This window comes from Eublepharis macularius, chromosome 8 (genome assembly GCF_028583425.1).
Source record: "Eublepharis macularius isolate TG4126 chromosome 8, MPM_Emac_v1.0, whole genome shotgun sequence".
Lineage (NCBI taxonomy): Eukaryota > Metazoa > Chordata > Lepidosauria > Squamata > Eublepharidae > Eublepharis > Eublepharis macularius.
In genome coordinates, this window is record NC_072797.1 from 141298415 (window position 1) to 141316067 (window position 17653).

Genomic DNA, 17653 nt, shown 5'->3' on the forward strand with positions numbered 1-17653 from the left:
AGGTAGTGGCTGGAGATCTCCCGGAATTACACAGAGATCAGTTCACCTGGAGAAAATGGCTACTTTGGGGGGGGGGCTCTATGGCTTTATACCATGCCAGGGTCTTTTCCCTCACTTTCCCCCCACTTTCTCCAGGTTTCACCCCCTAGATCTCCAGGAATTTCCCAACTTGGAGCTGGCAACCCTAGTCTCCCACCCAGGTCTTCCTCAGCCCTGTTGAGGAACCAGGGGCTTGATCAAGGCCCTTGTGCGTGCAAAGGCAGCTGCCCTGCCCGTTTCTTCTTTATGGGGCATGTGTTTGCCAAACTTTTTATGAGTAACTGTGCTTTTAAACAGCTCTATTTGCAGGCTTTTGCAGGCCACAGGGTTTACCCACACATTTGCCAGCTGGTTTCTGCACACTGACCCCAGAGCAGACCAGTAGAAAGGGGTGTGCCGCCTGGCGAGTTGGCAACCAGGCTCTGAAGGACTGCATACACACAAATGAACCCTGCCGGAAAGCTGGCAACTCTGATTCTCAGAACTGGTCTGTGTGCCAACTAGCTAATAAACAGCCCTGTGTAGACTCTGCTGCCTACACGCTGGGTTCAAACCGATTTTGGGAAAACGGAAATTCTGCCGTAGAACGAACTCAGGGAGGTAGAAACCAGGTTGCCAGCAGGTCAATAGCGTGAGCCTCCCGGCACTTTTCTCCACCGGCTCATGTCTCTTAATTGCGGAGGGTGCAACCCCCAGGCCCTCAACACGGGGAGCAATAGGGCTCTTGATTTTGTTTTTTTATTAAATAGAAGTCAGGTGGAACCGTGATTCAGATCTCAGCTGTCACTTAGGGAGAAGTGGACGGCTTTTCTCCGTGCCATTTTTCTAGCCTGAACCAGATCTGCTGACCTGGCGTCTGCCACACTGCGACCAACGTCTGCTATTGAAAAAGAAAAGCTCAAGAGGTCAGCATGTAGCACTTCTACCTTCTTCTCCTGAATCAGGCTTGTCTCTTGTGTGTGCTTGCCTCACCTCCCCCCAACAGGGGCCCACACAACAGGGCTGGTGTGACAGATGTTCCCCAGGCTGGCCAGTGTTTGCTCAGCTATTGATGCTACTGCTATCCCCACCTCTGCTCACTAGAGAGAAAGGCTTGGAAAATTTTGGAGTGGGGGGGAAGTTTCCTCCCAGGACTTTTTTCTAATTTTTAAATTTCACCCCCTGTTGGTCATATTCCCTCCCCTCCCTTTTATTTCTTTTTCCAGGGGAAAAATTGGGAATTATTGGGGCGCATTAAACAAATCCTTTGTAAAATGCTGTACAAGGTAAAATTTTTGTGTAAGAAAATTTTGTGTAAAACAGTCTGTGATCTTAGATAATAACTCCTATGTCAACATATGCAACATCTTTTCCAGGTTATGATTAAAGAATATGCTATAATCAGCTTGGTAATTCATTGTTTAAGAGCTCAGTGTTTGCACATTACATATCCAAATATGCTGGTAGTCCTATAGTGACAGTTGCTGTTTAAAAAATATATTCTCTTTGTTTGCTATAAACATTGTTTTCTTTTTTCACCCTTTATATTTTGCCTGCCAGTCCCATGGCAAAAATCTAAAATACTTAGGCTAAGGCACAGAGGGTGCCGCATTTTTCAGCACTCTCTCAAGTAGGGATATATTTGCAATTTATCTTGTCAAAATCCAAGATGTTTAAATTCCATAAATATGCCAAGTAATATAATTTTAAATGCTAACTAGCTGTGTTATAAATAATGTATTTTTGTTGTTAAAGCAGTAAATATTAAGTGTAGGTTTGCTCAGAAAGTAGCATTGCACAGTTATAAATTTCATTTTTTCCGTAAAAAGGAAAGTTGTCCCCCCCCCCCCCATGGCTTCAAAATCTCCGGAAACTTTATACATCTACTGCCCACCTGTCTCTGTCTGAGCTCTGCCCTGTGATGCTTTTATCTGCCGCCTCCATTGGGGCAGGTATTCCTCATCCTTGCAGGCCTCTTTACATGGTGTAGCAGTTCCTTAAGAGTCCTTCCTCTTGTGAAAGTGTAGCCATGGTGGTAGAGGAGGAGGAGAAAATTGGTGGGTGGTAGGGTTGCCAACTCTTAGTTGGGAAATTCCTGGAGATTTCAGGATGGGTCCTTGTGGAAGATGGTATTTGAGGAAGGGAGGGGCCTCAGTGGGATATCGTGCCATAGAGTCCACCCTCTGGAGCAGCCATTTTCGCCGGGGGTAGTGATTTCTGTTCGCTGGAGATCAGTTGTAATTCTGGAAGTCCTCCAGGCACCACTTGGAGGTTGGCAACCTTAATGGGTGGGATAGGGACTTTCTGTCCCCTTTAGCTCCACCTGAGAACCCGAATAGAACCAGATTTAAGGCAGGTTGTATGCAAATAATACTGTAAGACTGAATAAGGGGCATAATTAGACCCTATGGATAGATGTGGGGGGGGGGGGAAACTGCAGGTAGATGTGGGGTGGTTGCCAACCTTTTGTTTCATAATAGCTGTTTTTGAGTAATGAAAAATATCTTGAACTATGTCTCTCTGACCTGGATAGCCCAGGTGAGCCTGATCTTAGATCTCAGAAGCTAAGCAGGGCTGACCTTGGTTAGTAATTGGATGGGAGACTTCCAAGGAAGACCAGGGTTGCAGAGGCAGGCAACCCCCCCCCCCCCGGATTGCCATAAGTCAGCTATGACTTGAGGGCACCCCCACATGTCTCCCCCAAGCTATCAGCTAAGCTGCACAGAGAATAGTCTTAATGAAAAAAAACATCTTTAAAAAACACAAACACAACTAGAGCAAATCTTTTTTTCAGTCTTTTCCTAGGTCTCCTAGTTGATGCACAATCTACTCTGTGGCACCTGGTAAGCTGGGGATTGTGTGCAGGAGAATTTTTGTTTGTGTTTGGGGCTTGGACGCAGAAATCTGTTAATCACATGGCTGTAGAAGCTTAATTTTCAGTAACTATTTCTTAGAAAAATCCTTGCTCCCATTGCATGTACATGTGGGAGTTTGTCCATTAAACTTTTTTTTAATTTTCTTTTTTGGCATTTGCATTTCAATAACAAGAAAACTGCCCTGTGGGAGAATATGGAACCAGATTCTGGGAATCAAGATTCCGCTGTGCCTAGAACTTCAAGTACGTTAGAAAAGGAAAAGGAGGCAGACACTAGAAGTGGAGAAAACTGTGCCCTCGAGGAAGCGGTGCCCTCATGCCATGACAGTTTGGAAAATGTTTGTCTGAAACCTGGCAAAGAAGCTCCCAGGAAGACACTTTGTGGCTACTTAAACAAATGTTCAGGGAAAGCACCAATCAAGGTCTGGAAGTCCCGCTGGTTCTTTTACGAGGAGAACAAATGCCATTTGCTTTACTACAGGACTGCCCAAGATGTTAACCCTTTGGGGAGCATCGATATCTCCAGTGCTAGCTTTGATATCAAGGCTGGAGCGGATGTGGGAGTTTTTGAAATCAGGACCCCCCGCAAAGAATTCATCCTCAAGGTATGTGAAATAAGGTTTCGTTGGGGTGGGGAGGAGCTGAGTAACCAAGTGACTCGTGGTCAATGATATATGGCAGCACCTGAGCCTTGAAGGAAAGTCTTGAACTAATGATTTGACAGATATCGCTACTCGCGCTACTCACGTCTGACCAAAGCAAACAGAAAAGCTGCAGTGCTGGGTCAGACCAACAGTTCAGCGTCCTGTTCCAAACAATGGCCGGTCAGATGCCACGAAGAAGCCCATACCCAGGGTCTACTGGCCGTAGCCCTCACAGCAACACCTGCAGCGGCTGCCTTTTGAGTCCACCCAGTCTGTCATTACTGGCTACTCTGAGAGCCAAGCTACAAGTGACTTTTTTCACGTGGAGAACACTTGATTGTTCTCGCAAGTTTTCCTGGGAAGTGGAGTCCGAGTGTCCTTCCCCTCTCTGTTAGAATCGCAAATCGTTCCTCCAGTCACAAGCCTGCTGGTCAAGAGGACTCCCAACGATCGTTTGGGGGTGGGCAGCTGCTACTTTCTCCCTGGGCGTCCTTCTCCCGGGAAGCTGCTCTGGAGAAAGCCGCCGTATCGGTGAAGCTCCAGCCGCAGCAACAGCGGAAGAATCTGCTGCTGCTCTAACATATCCTCATTCCAGTTTTTCTCCAGGAGCTCAGGAGCAGGGGAAGGGCATGTTAGAGCAGCAGCAGATTCTTCTGCTGTCGCTGCAGCTGGAGCTTCACCAATATGGTGGCTTTCTCCAGAGCAGCTCCCCAAGAGCAAGACGCCCAGGGAGAAAGTAGCAGCTGCCTGCCCCCAAACGATCGTTGAGAGCCCTCTTGCCCAGCAGGCTTGTGACTGGAGGAACGATTGTCAAACGCTGCTGCTGTCTCCTGCTTTCTCTGGCTCTTCAGGCAGAGATTCTAACAGAGAGGGGAAGGACACTCAGACTTCAGTTCCCAGGAAAACTTGCAGAAACAATCAAGTGTTCTCCACGTGAAAAAAGTCACTTGCAGCTTGGCTCCGAGTGGCAAGTGGCTCTTTAAGAGTTCAGGCAGAGGCCTTTCACATTCCCTGCTGCCTGCTTCTCCCTCCCTCTCCTCGGGAGACACTGTGATCAACACACATGATGTTGCCTTATGGTTCTTCCATATTGGAATTGTCGACACTGCTTGGTGAGGGTTCACCAGGGTCTCAGATCTCTCCCATCATCTGCTACCTGATCCTTTCAACTGGAGAGGTTGAGGGTTGGATCTGGGACCTTCCATATGTACAGCTGTTGGTCTGCCATTGAGCCACAGCCTTCCGCTTCACCTACTGACTGCTCCTCCTCATCTGATAATCATTCTTCCTCTGAATCTGAAGGTCACAGCCCGCTACCATGGTAGGCGCATCCTATAATGTCCATACATTTCTCCATCTCCTTATTAACTCTGTCTAAGCCGCATCTTGTAGGAGTGAGTTCTACACGTCAGCTACCCAAAGTGCTTCTTTAAATGACTGTTAATCAGTTTCCTGCGTGTCCTCAGGTTGTAGGAATTATGGGAGAGGGAGAAAAATTTCTCTCAATCCACTTCCTCTACACTACGTGAAAGAACGAGGAGGAAATTTCAGGGAGCCCCAGCAACTCAGTATTGGTATAGTGGTTAAGAGTGGCAGGACTCTGATCTGGAGAACTGGGTTTGAGTCCCCACTCCTCCACTTGAAGCCACATGGGTGACCTTGGGTCAGTCACAGCTCTCTCAGAGCTCTCTCAGCCCCACTCACCTCACAGGGTGATTATTGTTGTGGGGATAATACACAATTCGTAAACTGCTCTGAGTGGGCATTGTTGTTCTGAAGGGTAGTAAATAAATCAAATGTTATATCAGTCTGGAGCAGCAGTGAAATGGGGCTGGTGAAAGAGTGGCCGTCTTCTTCACATTCCCCTAGAGAGACAGTACTGTTAAGAAATACATGTTACTTTTAACCCAAACGGGACTCCCAGAATCATTACAATCTTGCTTTTTGTTCAGGTCTCTGTTGCAAGGCAGGCGTGGGGGACCGAGTCCACGCTTAACCCCCCCCCCCCTCACGGCAGCACCATTTCTTTATTTCGGATGTTCTTGTCTGCTCACTTTCTGCTCAGTAGCAGCCCCTGTCATTTAACATGTTAACTCTATCAATAAATACAACCACTACCTTCCCCCCAAAAATATCGGCAGCACAAAACAGTAAAGCAAGTGATGTTTTGTGGCAGCCGTGTTCCTCAGGAATTTCCCCTTCGCCCCCAACTGCAGTCAAACCAGGTGTATTAAGTGGCGCATGCAACTACCCTTGTTTAACAGCTTGCAGGGGTCTCCCTTCTCCCTTTTTTCTAGTATCCTGTCTTCTGTCACCCCAAGGTTTTGCAAACCGCCCCCCCACCCCCGCTGCCAATTTCTTATCCTTTTGTCACCTAACATGAACTGGAAATGTGTTCTAGAAGACATCCTCTCTCTTTACGCTCCTATAGCTATTGACAGCTTTATGAAGGCACTGGGAGTATTTATAGAAGTAAATCTGTTTCTGGGGGAAATTATTAAATGTTCAATGAATACTAGTTTTAGCCTTCTTAGTATCGCTGCCAGGAAAGCACCAAGAAATCTGGATTCCCTCGGGTGGTTTACTTAGCTTCACCAGCTTTAGAGCTGGGCAGGGCTTTTTTTCTGGGAGAGAAAGGTGGTGGAACTCAGTGGGTTGCCCTCGGAGAAAATGGTCACGTGGCTGGTGGCCCCGCCCCCTGATCTCCAGACAGGGGGGAGTTGAGATGGCCCTCCGCGCCGCTGAGAGGCGCGGAGGGCAATCTCAACTCCCCTCTGTCTGGAGATCAGGGGGCGGGGCCACCAGCCATGTGACCATTTTCAAGAGGTTCCGGAACTCCGTTCCCCCACGTTCCAGCTGAAAAAAAGCCCTGGAGCTGGGTTTCCAGTTACCAGGAATCCAGTCTTCTCCCCTTAGATCTTCTTCCACAGTTCGTAACTGAAGAATTTCAGAGGGCGAAAAGAGGATTAATAAATCTTAGTATTTTTATAAAACGGAACAAAGTTACAGTAAAATGGTGTTGTTCAGGAAGGTGTTTTTAATATAGGGGGTAAGGTTGTCGTTTTAATGTATGAGGAAAAAATTTATTATATATGTTACATTATGTTTATTGCATTGTTTTCTAATTCTGTAATGTGCCTTGAATCTTGACGGCAGGCAATAAATGAAGTTAAATTCATTAGTTATATATATTTTTGCCAGCATACAGCCAAGTTTAAACACTGATCTTTCGGATACTTTTGGCTTTTCAGTTATTGGCAAAGCTCAGGGACACGGAATAGTTTGATCATGTTATCAGCAGAATTTCCGGCTTCCCCTTATAAAATGTTCTGATTCATTCTGATGAGAAAGATTGTTGTGGTTTTCAGGAAATTACGGTTTATCATGAGGGAGGCCTTCAGCTTTTAGAGGAAGCCAAGGCAGCTTCCTGAATGCCGCCTTTTCCTTACCCATCATAAGAGGCCCAAGATCAGGCTACCCAATTACTTTTTAAAAAATCGTATTTGTGTTATTTATTGTTATTGTTTATTTATTGTTATTGTTTATTTATTGTTATTGTTATTTATTGTCCGCCATTCTCACTAAGAATCAAGGCAGATTACAGAGTGTAAGTCAATATGATTAACGGCTGGGATGTTCAGTAAACAGTGCAATAGGGTATGGATTCCAGAAATTTGAATACAAGCAGAATTTGATACAGACCTGAAACAAAGCATAAGCAATTAAATATGATGTATTAAACAGCACAGAATCTACCCGGTAGATACATAGTAGTATAGTCCACAGTCCCTTTACCAAAGTGTCTCTATGAACTATTTCTTTACAGTACAGCTCTCCTCCCTATGCAAAAAGAGCCCTCCGGGATAATTCCATTTTGTACAGTTTGTGAAATGCCAGGAGAGTGGGCGCCAGCCTCCTAACCACATCAGGCAGGCCAAGGGAGACCCCAGCTGTGGCAGAATTTGTTGGTGAAACTTGAATGACAAAGATCATGATCAGACCTCTTTAATTTTTTTAAAAAAATTAACTACAGGCTGTCAACAAACAAGCCATGATGTACTGGCTGCAGCAGTTACAGATCAAGCGTTGGGAGTTTTGTAATAACCAGCCTTGGCGTTTGGTAGAGGATGCTGTGAATGAAACTGAGTTTAGCTACTGTAAGTAATAACAATTAGACTCCCCCCCCCCCCCCCGCCGCAAGAGGAGGTTAGATTCTCCTCTCTAGATCACCATGGTCAGATAAAGAAATTGGCCTGGAACTTGAGTTCCTCTCCCGTACACTGTTCTTTATCAAAAAAAATTGCCAGTTCTTTTAGTTGGGACATTATTTATGTTTTTGCCTTTGTGTAACATGACTGACAACCCCCTGCCGATACTTTTATTCTTCATCCCTTATGGGATTGCAATGTACGTGCTCCGTTGCAGATGTGACACGGAGCCCTGCCTGCTCCACCCATCTCTCCTTCCGTGCACAAGCCCCGCCCTTGGACTCGCCTGCCGTTGTCACATCTGACCATGTCAAAGTTGTAACAGAGTTCAGTATGTGTAGGCCCAAGATGCATAATCTCCGTCCCTCAGATTTAGGTGAGGGGAATAAGGATCCCACGGACTAAGCCATGACTCGTAGGCCTCTGGGGTAGATTGGCCATTTAACTCACAGGGAAGTTTCCTGCTGGGCCACTGCCCTAGAGGATCACGGATGGACAGGAGCGAGCAAGGCCAAGGCCCAGGCATCACCTCAAGGGTTTTAGACCCTACATCAGCAATGGTAATTGGTATCAGTTCACCAGTTGTGATTTTAAGCAGTCATTTTCCAGGAAGAAGCAATTTTCCTTACAAACAGACATATGCTAATGCCTGCTGTTTGCACGGCTGAGCTGAGTGACCCCTGCAGTGCTGGCTTGCAGTCCCGTAGGGTCCCTCAGCTTGGCTTGCTCCAGGACCGTTTTCACTCCCCAGTCCATTTCCCAGTCCACTCCCAGTCTCTATTGAAGTGGATAGAGTTCCCTAGAGAGGGTGTGATCCCACTTCCCACTCTTGAGCAGTACAAAAACTGCACCACCCATCTGTGTTCACTGTCATATGAACAAAACCACCAGGCATATGGTGGAGGCTGATTTTAGCCCATCATTGCCGAGCCTTCCACCGGTCCCCTCTACAAGGGGTATGGAGAGTCCACTCCCTCTGTTTGCCCTGAAAGGGGCACAGTATTTTATCTGTTTTCATCTGTTTTTATAATTGATTTTAAGCTGTATTTTAATCAATGTTGTACCTCGCCCTGAGCCTGCTTGCGGGGAGGGTGGGTTAAAAATAAAATAAATAAATAAATTCACCAGCTAGGGTGGACTGGGGTAGGTGAAGAGGACAGAAAAATGCCTGCAGCCAAGTTGGCTCATTGGAGAAAACAAAATCTTGATTAAAACAACTACGAGTCAAACGGTCCCCTTTCACACAGCCTTTATAAACCATTTTGGCTGCTAGTTGCTAGTGGATTTTTTGGTGCTGTTTCAGACACAACCAGTTTGGCTACCAGTTGCTAATAGAACCTTTTCAGGCAGCTGTTTGTGTCTCAGTTGCAATGTGGGGTTGAGCCTTTTTTTAAAAAAATGTTTTTTTCCCATTCTCAATTTTTCTGTGCCCTCCCATTCACTGTGGAGTAGTTTGAAATGTCTATAGCATTTCCGGTAGTGCTGCCTCTTTTTATTTTCCTGCCCAATTCCAAGACATTATTTTTTGAATATATATAGATCAGCGCTATAGTGTTGTAACAATAGGTGTAAAGGTTCTCTGAAGTCCTAGCTTTCAGTTAAAAAAATTAAGTCTCTGGTCTATTTCATTGTAGAGATATGCCTTTTTACTTATATTTGAAAAATGGAAGAGACTATAGATTTACTTTTTAAAAAACGAACGTTCAGAATTCAGAGAATTTGCTATACCTATCTTTACAATGCTATAGCACTATAGTGATTTTTTGTGCCTTTTTAAAAAAATCACAAAAGCCTTGGTGGCCCAGGAGAGAGGGAGTAGATGTTTCCTACACCAGAAAAATTGGCGCTATTTGAAATGGACACAGCGATTCACATATGTTTCACTAACAGTAAATGCTGTTTGAAACTGCCCCCCCCCCCGTTGTTAAACTGCCCCACCAGGTTAAAATGGAAGTGTGAAAGGGCCTAAACAAGGGATATTAAGCAGAAGGGCGAGAGGAGGAGGGTTAGAGAAAAATCTTGCTGGGCATGATGAAAAAGCCCAGATCTGTAGTTCATACTAGTTAAAAATTGAAATGCTGGAGCCATTCTACAATCCTAATCAGAGTAATTCCACTCTACGCCTATTGATTTGATCTGTTTCTAATCGCACTCTTAGTTCAAACACCCATTACAAAAAAAAATCTTGTGTTGTAAAAAGGCATGTGGGGTGTGGGAGGAATGGTGTTGTTCCCTCTGAAAATATAAAAGCCAGGAGTTATTAGAATCTGCCAAAGATTGATTTCTCAAGCACCTACCTTGCCAGGAGGGCAGAATTATTGCACTCGAAGTTTGTTTATTTCCTCAGTTATACCCCTCCTTTCTTAGTGGGGATGCAAAGTGGCTTACGACATTCCCCCCCTCTCCATTTTATCCTCATAAAAACCCTGCAAGGTAGACTAGGCTAATACTGTGTGTTGGCCCGAGGTCACCCAGCAAGCCTCCACAGCAGAATGGGGATTCGAACCTCGGTCTCCCAGATCTTAGTCTAACCCTCTAGCCACTCCACCACACTGACTCTCACTGGACAGCAACAGTGTAAAGCAAACCCAAAGATAGGCATTATGTTTGATGAAGCTTTTGCCTTTCATTTGCTTAACAAGAAACAAAAATAAGGCATCAGTTACATCTCATGCCGCTGTCCCAAAAAACATACCCTGAGCTCCATCATGTATTTCTCTTATCTTTCTTTTTAGCTGAGGCAGAACATGACTTTTTGCCCCCTGTGAAAACTCCCACCGATGTGGTTGGCATAAAGGCAGCCTCACTACCAGCTCCGCAGCCCTCTGTGTCTATTCAGAACATCTCCCTCAAGCATCCGTGGATTGAGATACAGTACGTGGTTTCATATACTGAAATTCCAGAAATGTAGCTAGTTTGTTCTACCGATAACAACAGAGACTCTTGTGGCACCTCAAAGATCCGTCAGCATATTATGCCAGGCGTTTTTAAAGGCAAGAGTTCAGTTTGTCAGATGCATTCAGTAGGCCAGTGATCCCAAGTGTGGAGCTAGGATTGCCAGGTCTCCCGGCTATGGTGGGACGCCTTCTGCTCACTTGTCCACCACCACTTGGAGCAAAGGTTGGGAGAACAGTAAAATTAAAAGCACCGATGTTGCCATTGCCAATATCTCTACATCACGTGTTGGGCACAACAAAGGGTAGCTCTAGGAATTGCCAGAAACTCTATGGTAAAACCACTTCTGTGGTTTTATCTTTTCCCACTTCTGCCTTTTGCCCAGAAGTAATGTAGCAGCACTGCTGATGTCAGATGCACACCCCCTTGACCCCACCCCCAGCCATCCTACCAGTTGCTAATTTCTGTCTGGCAACCCTTTCTGGAGTCTATGGGCATCATGATGCCTGCCAGTGTGTTTCCTGGAATCCATTTGGTTCTTACCTAAAGTTTCTTATCTCCAGAGCAAAGCACCATTCCTGGTTTTCCCACACCTCACTGGCTGAGGAATTACTTCTCAGGGAACCAGGAGATGCGACCTCTGTGGCTGCAGGGAGCACCCGTTCAGAAATAGTTGCCTCTGTCATAGGAGCATGCTTGGCTTAGAACCTGCTGACATTGTGTGGAACCTCTCAATGTTTGTAATTTGAGCCGTTATATAACTGGTCCCACTCCCCCATGGCAGCCATTTTGTTAGTGTGCCCACTACCTGTTCTCAAAATTCCCAAAGTGAGTATGGCTTCAGCAAGACTGGAGACCCCTGAAGCAGACTGTGAATGTGTTGGGTGTTATGTGTATGTTGGATATTGTTATATATGGGTGAATTTAAAAGATATTGAATAGCGGAAATACAAAAAACAAACTAAAAAAACCACGTCTTCACATAGAACACAAGTGTGTCAGGAAGAAGACTAAGCTAGAACCTCTCTCCTTATTGTTTAATTTTCCTTGTGCTAGAATTCTTTTTGTATTTTGTATATGTATTTTTGTATTCCATACCCATCTGAAATAACTACAGCCCAACTACAAGTTTGCCTCCTCAGTGAGAATTAAGCCTGTTTTTAATCAGTTGCAGTTCCTTCCTGACCCTTTTCCTGATGTTTTTGTGATTTCAGGAACACGGTACATAATCTTTGTGGCGGCCGGCAGAACCGAGGAGAGTGTGGCGGTATGTTTAATTTTGAGGAGACCCAAGAAATTTTTGAAAATGTAGTTGAGGAAGAACACGTGGAAGCAGAAGCCGAGGAAACAGGTGCGTCTTCTTCTTCGTCACCTTTTTTAAAGCACATTTCATTTTCATATAAAGAGCACAGCACTGAGCAGTACCCGGTCAACGTTCTGTGCATCTCTTTTGGGGGTCACGAGGTGCAAACAACACCATTGTGGTGAGTTGGATTGAACCGATGAAGACAGGGTGAAAAACTACAAACTAGGGGAAACTGTTCTACTGTTCTAAGCACATCTCCCTAAAAGTAACTCTCCTTGAAATCAATGGGCCTTTCTTGTGGAATAATTTTTTGGGGTATAAATGTCATTGATTGGAGAATTAAGCCTTTAAATATGAATTCTTTCCTCAAAATCAATCCCCAATATATCTTAAACCAGTTTGATTTCTTTCCTGGCAAAAAGAGTAACCCATTCTTTAACTCTGCTCGTTTCCTCCTCAGTCAGAACAGAGTCCCAAGAAGATGAAAAGTTGAAGATGAAGCCTTCTTTTATTAGAAAAAGCAAAAAAGGGAACAGTGGTTTCTCTCGCTTTGCTGAAGGGATAGGACAGGAGAAAGTTGCTTCCTTTAAGCACCAGGTTTTAGTCCTCACAGAAGAAGTCAAATCCCAGAAGGTAAGCCTATCCTTGAAATGTGTATTTGTTTGTCATGGCTTGATCCACGGTTTTTGAACTCATAGAAATTAGCTTTTATGGCCTTTGAAGTGGGCTTCGTTTACTGACAAAATATGGTACAAAAATTATTTTCTAGTATACACCCAATTAATGAGTTAGCTCCATTCATGATGGTACAAGATAAAGGCACGGCCTAACAGGACAGTCAGAAAAGTTGCCCCGTGTCTGCTCTGAGCCCAATTCCCTCCTATTTGTCTTAGGTCCCAGGTCTGTGCCCCCCCCCTTCATTGATTTAGGCCTCCTACCTGCTAATAAACAAAGTGATGATTATTTCTTTTATTTAAGAAATGGAGGAACACTTACGGAGGAACACTTTGGCTACTGGGCCACAGAGACACAAGTGCAGATATACTATCCTTCTGGCTAGGAGGAAGAATGGAGGCAAGAAACAGACAAATACGAATTTACATACAGACTGGAGGGCCTAACTACATAATATTCTTTTTCTGGATATGTCTGCAGATTGGGTCACAGAGGTGTTCTGTGATCTCTGTGCTTCCCAGGTGTGTAGGGGGACCAGTTTGGCTTGGGACCATGTTGTGTGGTGAGAGGGCCTTAGACCCTCTAAGCACTGCTGTCCCAACCTGCGATGGCTCTGGGAAAGTGCTGTTTACCTCATGGGGGGCTGCGCATGTACCAGTATGGGCACATGCTAATTTCCCCAGTGAAACAACCAGGGCTTTTTTTCAGGGGGAATGCGGGGGAACGGAGTTCCGGAACCTCTTGAAAATGGTCACATGGCTGGTGGCCCCGCCCCCTGATCTCCAGACAGAGGGGAGTTTAGGGCAATCTCAACTCCCCTCTGTCTGGAGATCAGGGGGTGGGGCCACCAGCCATGTGACCATTTTCTCTGAGGGCAACCCACTGAGTTCCGCCACCTCTTTTCCCAGAAAAAAAGCCCTGGAAACAACTATCTGCTTTCTGGGGCTACTTCAGATCAAGGAAACTGTGGCAGGAAAGCTTAACCCTCCTTCCTCTCTCTCTCTCTCTCGGGGCCACAGTCCAGATCCAGATCAGACTCCCAGAACACATCTTTGACTTGACATGGAGATGCACCAAGGAAAAGCCTGTCATAGAATTGTGATTTCCATCTAGTTGACTATTCAGAGTTTGTTGCACAAACCAAAGTTTAAACAAACCACAGTTTATTGTGATGTCTGAATGCAGCCTACCAGCCTTGCCAAGCAAAACTTGATTAAAAAACCATGTATTTTAGTTCTTAATTTGTATATTACCATTTTTCATCACGTACAAGATCTAGGCCAGCTTAGTGGGCCTGTCTTTAAAGTATGTCATACATTTTGTCCGTCTGAAGTATCAGCACAAGTGTCAGCTTTCTTTGAATCTTCTGATTTGCTTTCAGAACAATATTTCTGAATTAATTGTGGCCTCAAGTCATTGTAAACTTCAGCTGGAATGGAAAGCTAACTCATCGTCATATGATAGAAATGTGCTGTTCTTTTCCTGTTCAGAATCAGAAATGTTTGATCACATTTCTATTCTGTCCTTCAACTAGGAGCTTAGAGCAACATACGAAGCCACATTATACTGAGTCATACTGTGAGTCTATCTAGTCCAATAACAACTCCTTTGACTGGCAGCAGGTCTCTGCCGACTTGGGCAGGAGTCTTTGCCAGTTGGTTGCCTGAAATCCTTTTAACTGGAGTTTGAACCTGAAACCATAACCATGTGCTGTATCTCTAAGGGTCGCACTACAAGTGACGAATGACACTTGCCTGGCAAGTGAACAGTCTCACGTGTATTCCTCCCTGTTCGCTTGCCATTCACTTGCACTCCATTTGATCAAGTGGAGAGCAAGTGAATGGCAAGTGAACAGGGAGGAATACACATGAGTTTGTTCACTTGCCAAGCAAGTGTCATTCGTCACTTGTAGTACGACCCCAAGTTCCCAATTTTACATCTTTCCATTTTTATCCTGTGATATGTCTAATGCCAAACAATGAACTTTACGAGTCAGTGAGGATTTGAACCCAAGCCTCATTGCTTGATAATTGGTATGGTGGCCATAGTACAGTAATTTGTAAGGGGATGTTTCTCCATAGCCTTCAAAATAAAGGTTTCCCCTTGCATGTTTTTTATTCAAACAAAGGCAAAGCCCGAGTCAGATTTGTTATGGGTCAGTTGTTGGAGTTAGTTGCTTCTGAAAGAACAAACTGTGTTCCTGAAAATGTAGAACGTGTCCTAGAAATATGGAACTAAACGAGGAGCAATGATGCTGCCTTTTAGAGAGAGGCCATGACAAGTAGATACAATGTACTTGGGAAAAATACATTTTCCTATTGCTTCCACAGATATCTTTTTAATCTATTGCAAGGGTGAATCCTCTTGACAGTTTGGTTCACACATGCTTTATAGAAAGTCATAATGTTTGAGGTAATGCTTGGAGGTTTGAAAGTTCTCTTTGTGATACGGTCTCATTCATACATGCAAGTCTTCATCTGGTGCTGCAGTCTTTTAATTGGTGAATGTGCACATGTGAACGAGGACTGTATTTTTTAACCATAGATGGGTGTGATGTAATGTGCCCTTATACCCCACCACCACCTACCATCTCTGGAGTCTATAGATTAACTACCCTGGGAGGAGGGCTTTCATCTCGGAATGGCTTGGCCAACTACATCAAACTGCCAAACAGTGAGGAAAATATCTACCCCACATCAGGTGTACAGAAAGCGAGGGTGATGTGGTAGTTAGTGTGTTGGGCTAGGATCCGGAAGACTCGGGGCCAAACTACAAGTGACGCCTGACACAAGTTGGACACTTGTCAGCTTCCCTCAAGTCTTGATGGGAAATGTAGGCAGCTTGGCCGAATGTTGGACAAGTGACAGTTGAAAAGTCTGTTGGACAGCAGTCGGAGAGCCAAGCTGCAAGACCAGGACGCCTACATTTCCCATCAAAACTTGAGGGAAGCTGACAAGTGTCCAACCTGTGTCATTCATCACTTGTAGCTTGGCCCTCATCAGATTCATAACCCTACTTTGCCACGGAGCTTATTGGGTCACCTTGGACCACTCTCTCTTTTCCAGTCTAGCCTACCCCACATGGTTGTTGTGAGAATAAAATGGAGGATAGGGGAACAGTGTACACTACCCTGAGCGCCTTGGTGGAAGACTGGGGGAAAATGTACAAAATAAAAATAAACACACCATTTTATATATATACTAAAACACCTTTGTCAGCACGAAAACAGGACAGCTAGAGATGATGAAATGCAGGGCTGTGAGGGGATTCTTGTCTTTGTGTTTTCTTCCTCAGGAACTGGTTAAACTTCTCCACAAAGCTCTGGAGGCAGCTCAGCAAGAGAAGCGAGAGTCCTGCAGGTACCTGGCCACAGTTAAGGAGAAAGACAGGCTGGAGTTGGTGCGGCACAAAGTCAGGCAGATTGCGGAGCTGAACAAGCAGGTTGAAGCGCTGGAGATGGAGAGGAAGGATCTGGAACATCGGCTGGCTTTGAAGGAAGAGCACATTGAGGAACTGCAGGCTCACGTGCAGCTCTTGATGGACAAGAACCAGGCCAAGCAGCAGGTGGTCCTGAAGCTGACAGAGCAGCTCACCAGAGAAATGTCCGACTCTCTCGGGGAGGCAGATGCCATTGCCACAGAGACCTTGTACAAGCAGCAGGAAGAGATCGAACATTTGAAGGTACTCTTGAGGCAAAGCCAGAAAAAAGCTCAGCCAGAGCAGCAGGAAACAGTGTCAGGGGGCCGTTTTGTCTCCACACAGAGTTGCACCTCAGGTGCATGCTGCCCCGTAGTTCTGTGCTTTTAGTTTGTCTGAGATAAGGCTGAACTTCCATTCCAGCTCCCAGCGGCACTTCACCAAGCTCCTGAAGTTGGAGCCATTATTTCAGTACTCCCCTAGTTTCAGGCACGAGTTAAAATATTGCATGTGCTCCCTAGACTATTGAAGTGAGAAGCTTGCATACAGTACAACCCTGTATAGAGTTATTGTGGTCTGAGCCTATTGAAATCAGTAGGCTTAGAATGGATTAACTCTGCACAGGGTCGCATAGCTAGTCTTAAAAATAAGTGCAAATAAATGAGTATTTCACACACACACACACAAAATCACCTGCTCAGTTGCCTATAGATACTTGTGTCAGACACACCTCCTTAAAAAATTCAAAGGCTTCCCCTCTTGATTGCCTGGAGGTATGTCTTGGACGTAGTTCTTTCTGAGGTAGTCAATATTTGTGCTGTACCATTTCCATCTGTAGGCGTGATCTGCATGATTAAATGCTCTGTACAGAAAAAAATCTCCCCAGAGAAAGTGTGCGTGTTGTAAAAGGTTGTGTCCTAGTTTTCTCCCCGGCATGCTAGTCTGGTCACTTAACAGCCAGAGTGGTGTAGGAGGTTAGAGTGTTGGGCTAGGATCTGGGAGACAAAGTTCAAATTTCCACTGTGCCTTGGAAACTCACTGGGGGAATCTTGGGCCAGAGGGCTTTTTTCTGGGAAAAGAGGTGGTGGAACTCAGTGGGTTGCCCTCGGAGAAAATGGTCACATGGCTGGTGGCCCCGCCCCCTGATCTCCAGACAGAGGGGAGTTGAGATGGCCCTCCAGTGGCGCGGAGGGCCATCTAAACTCCCCTCTGTCTGGAGATCAGGGGGCGGGGCCACCACCCATGTGACCATTTTCAAGAGGCTGAAAAAAAGCCCTGAGAGTAACTAATGCACAAGGTTGTTGTGAGAATAAAATGAAGGAGAGGAGAACATTGTAAGCCATTTTGGATCCCCCGCGGGGAGAAAAGCGAAGTATAAATCAAGTAAATAAGATAAATAACCACTCTGAGCCACCTCCTATGTGAGTTCCAAGGTGGTGGGGTGGCTTTAGATCTCCCTTTCCCTTGCCAGAACTCAATAGAGGGATCTACCTTGGCTCTAGAGAGCATCCATATTCTCTTTCGTGTCTTCCATGTGACAGTGTTTCATTTCCAGAACTTCTCAGGATCATTATGTAGCGCCTTGAAACAAAATATTGTCTAACAAAAGTTAACC

General features: G+C 45.3%; 1 protein-coding gene across 3 annotated transcripts in view; it reads left to right on the forward strand.

Annotated features, from left to right (window-relative positions):
• The window catches only part of TBC1D2 (TBC1 domain family member 2), a 43626-nt gene that overhangs the window by 648 nt on the left and 25325 nt on the right, over positions 1–17653 (forward strand). Inside the window, exons 2-8 of one of the 3 annotated variants that reach the window (XM_054987078.1) lie at positions 789–944; positions 3067–3498; positions 7571–7694; positions 10481–10619; positions 11855–11991; positions 12407–12579; positions 15916–16302. In XM_054987078.1, the coding sequence (XP_054843053.1) occupies positions 3088–3498; positions 7571–7694; positions 10481–10619; positions 11855–11991; positions 12407–12579; positions 15916–16302 (1371 nt within the window). In that variant the 5' untranslated portion in view covers positions 789–944; positions 3067–3087. Of the gene's footprint in view, positions 1–788; positions 945–2807; positions 2862–3066; positions 3499–7570; positions 7695–10480; positions 10620–11854; positions 11992–12406; positions 12580–15915; positions 16303–17653 lie in introns of those variants that run through there. The other 2 variants (XM_054987081.1, XM_054987079.1) reach the window with 2 other exon arrangements.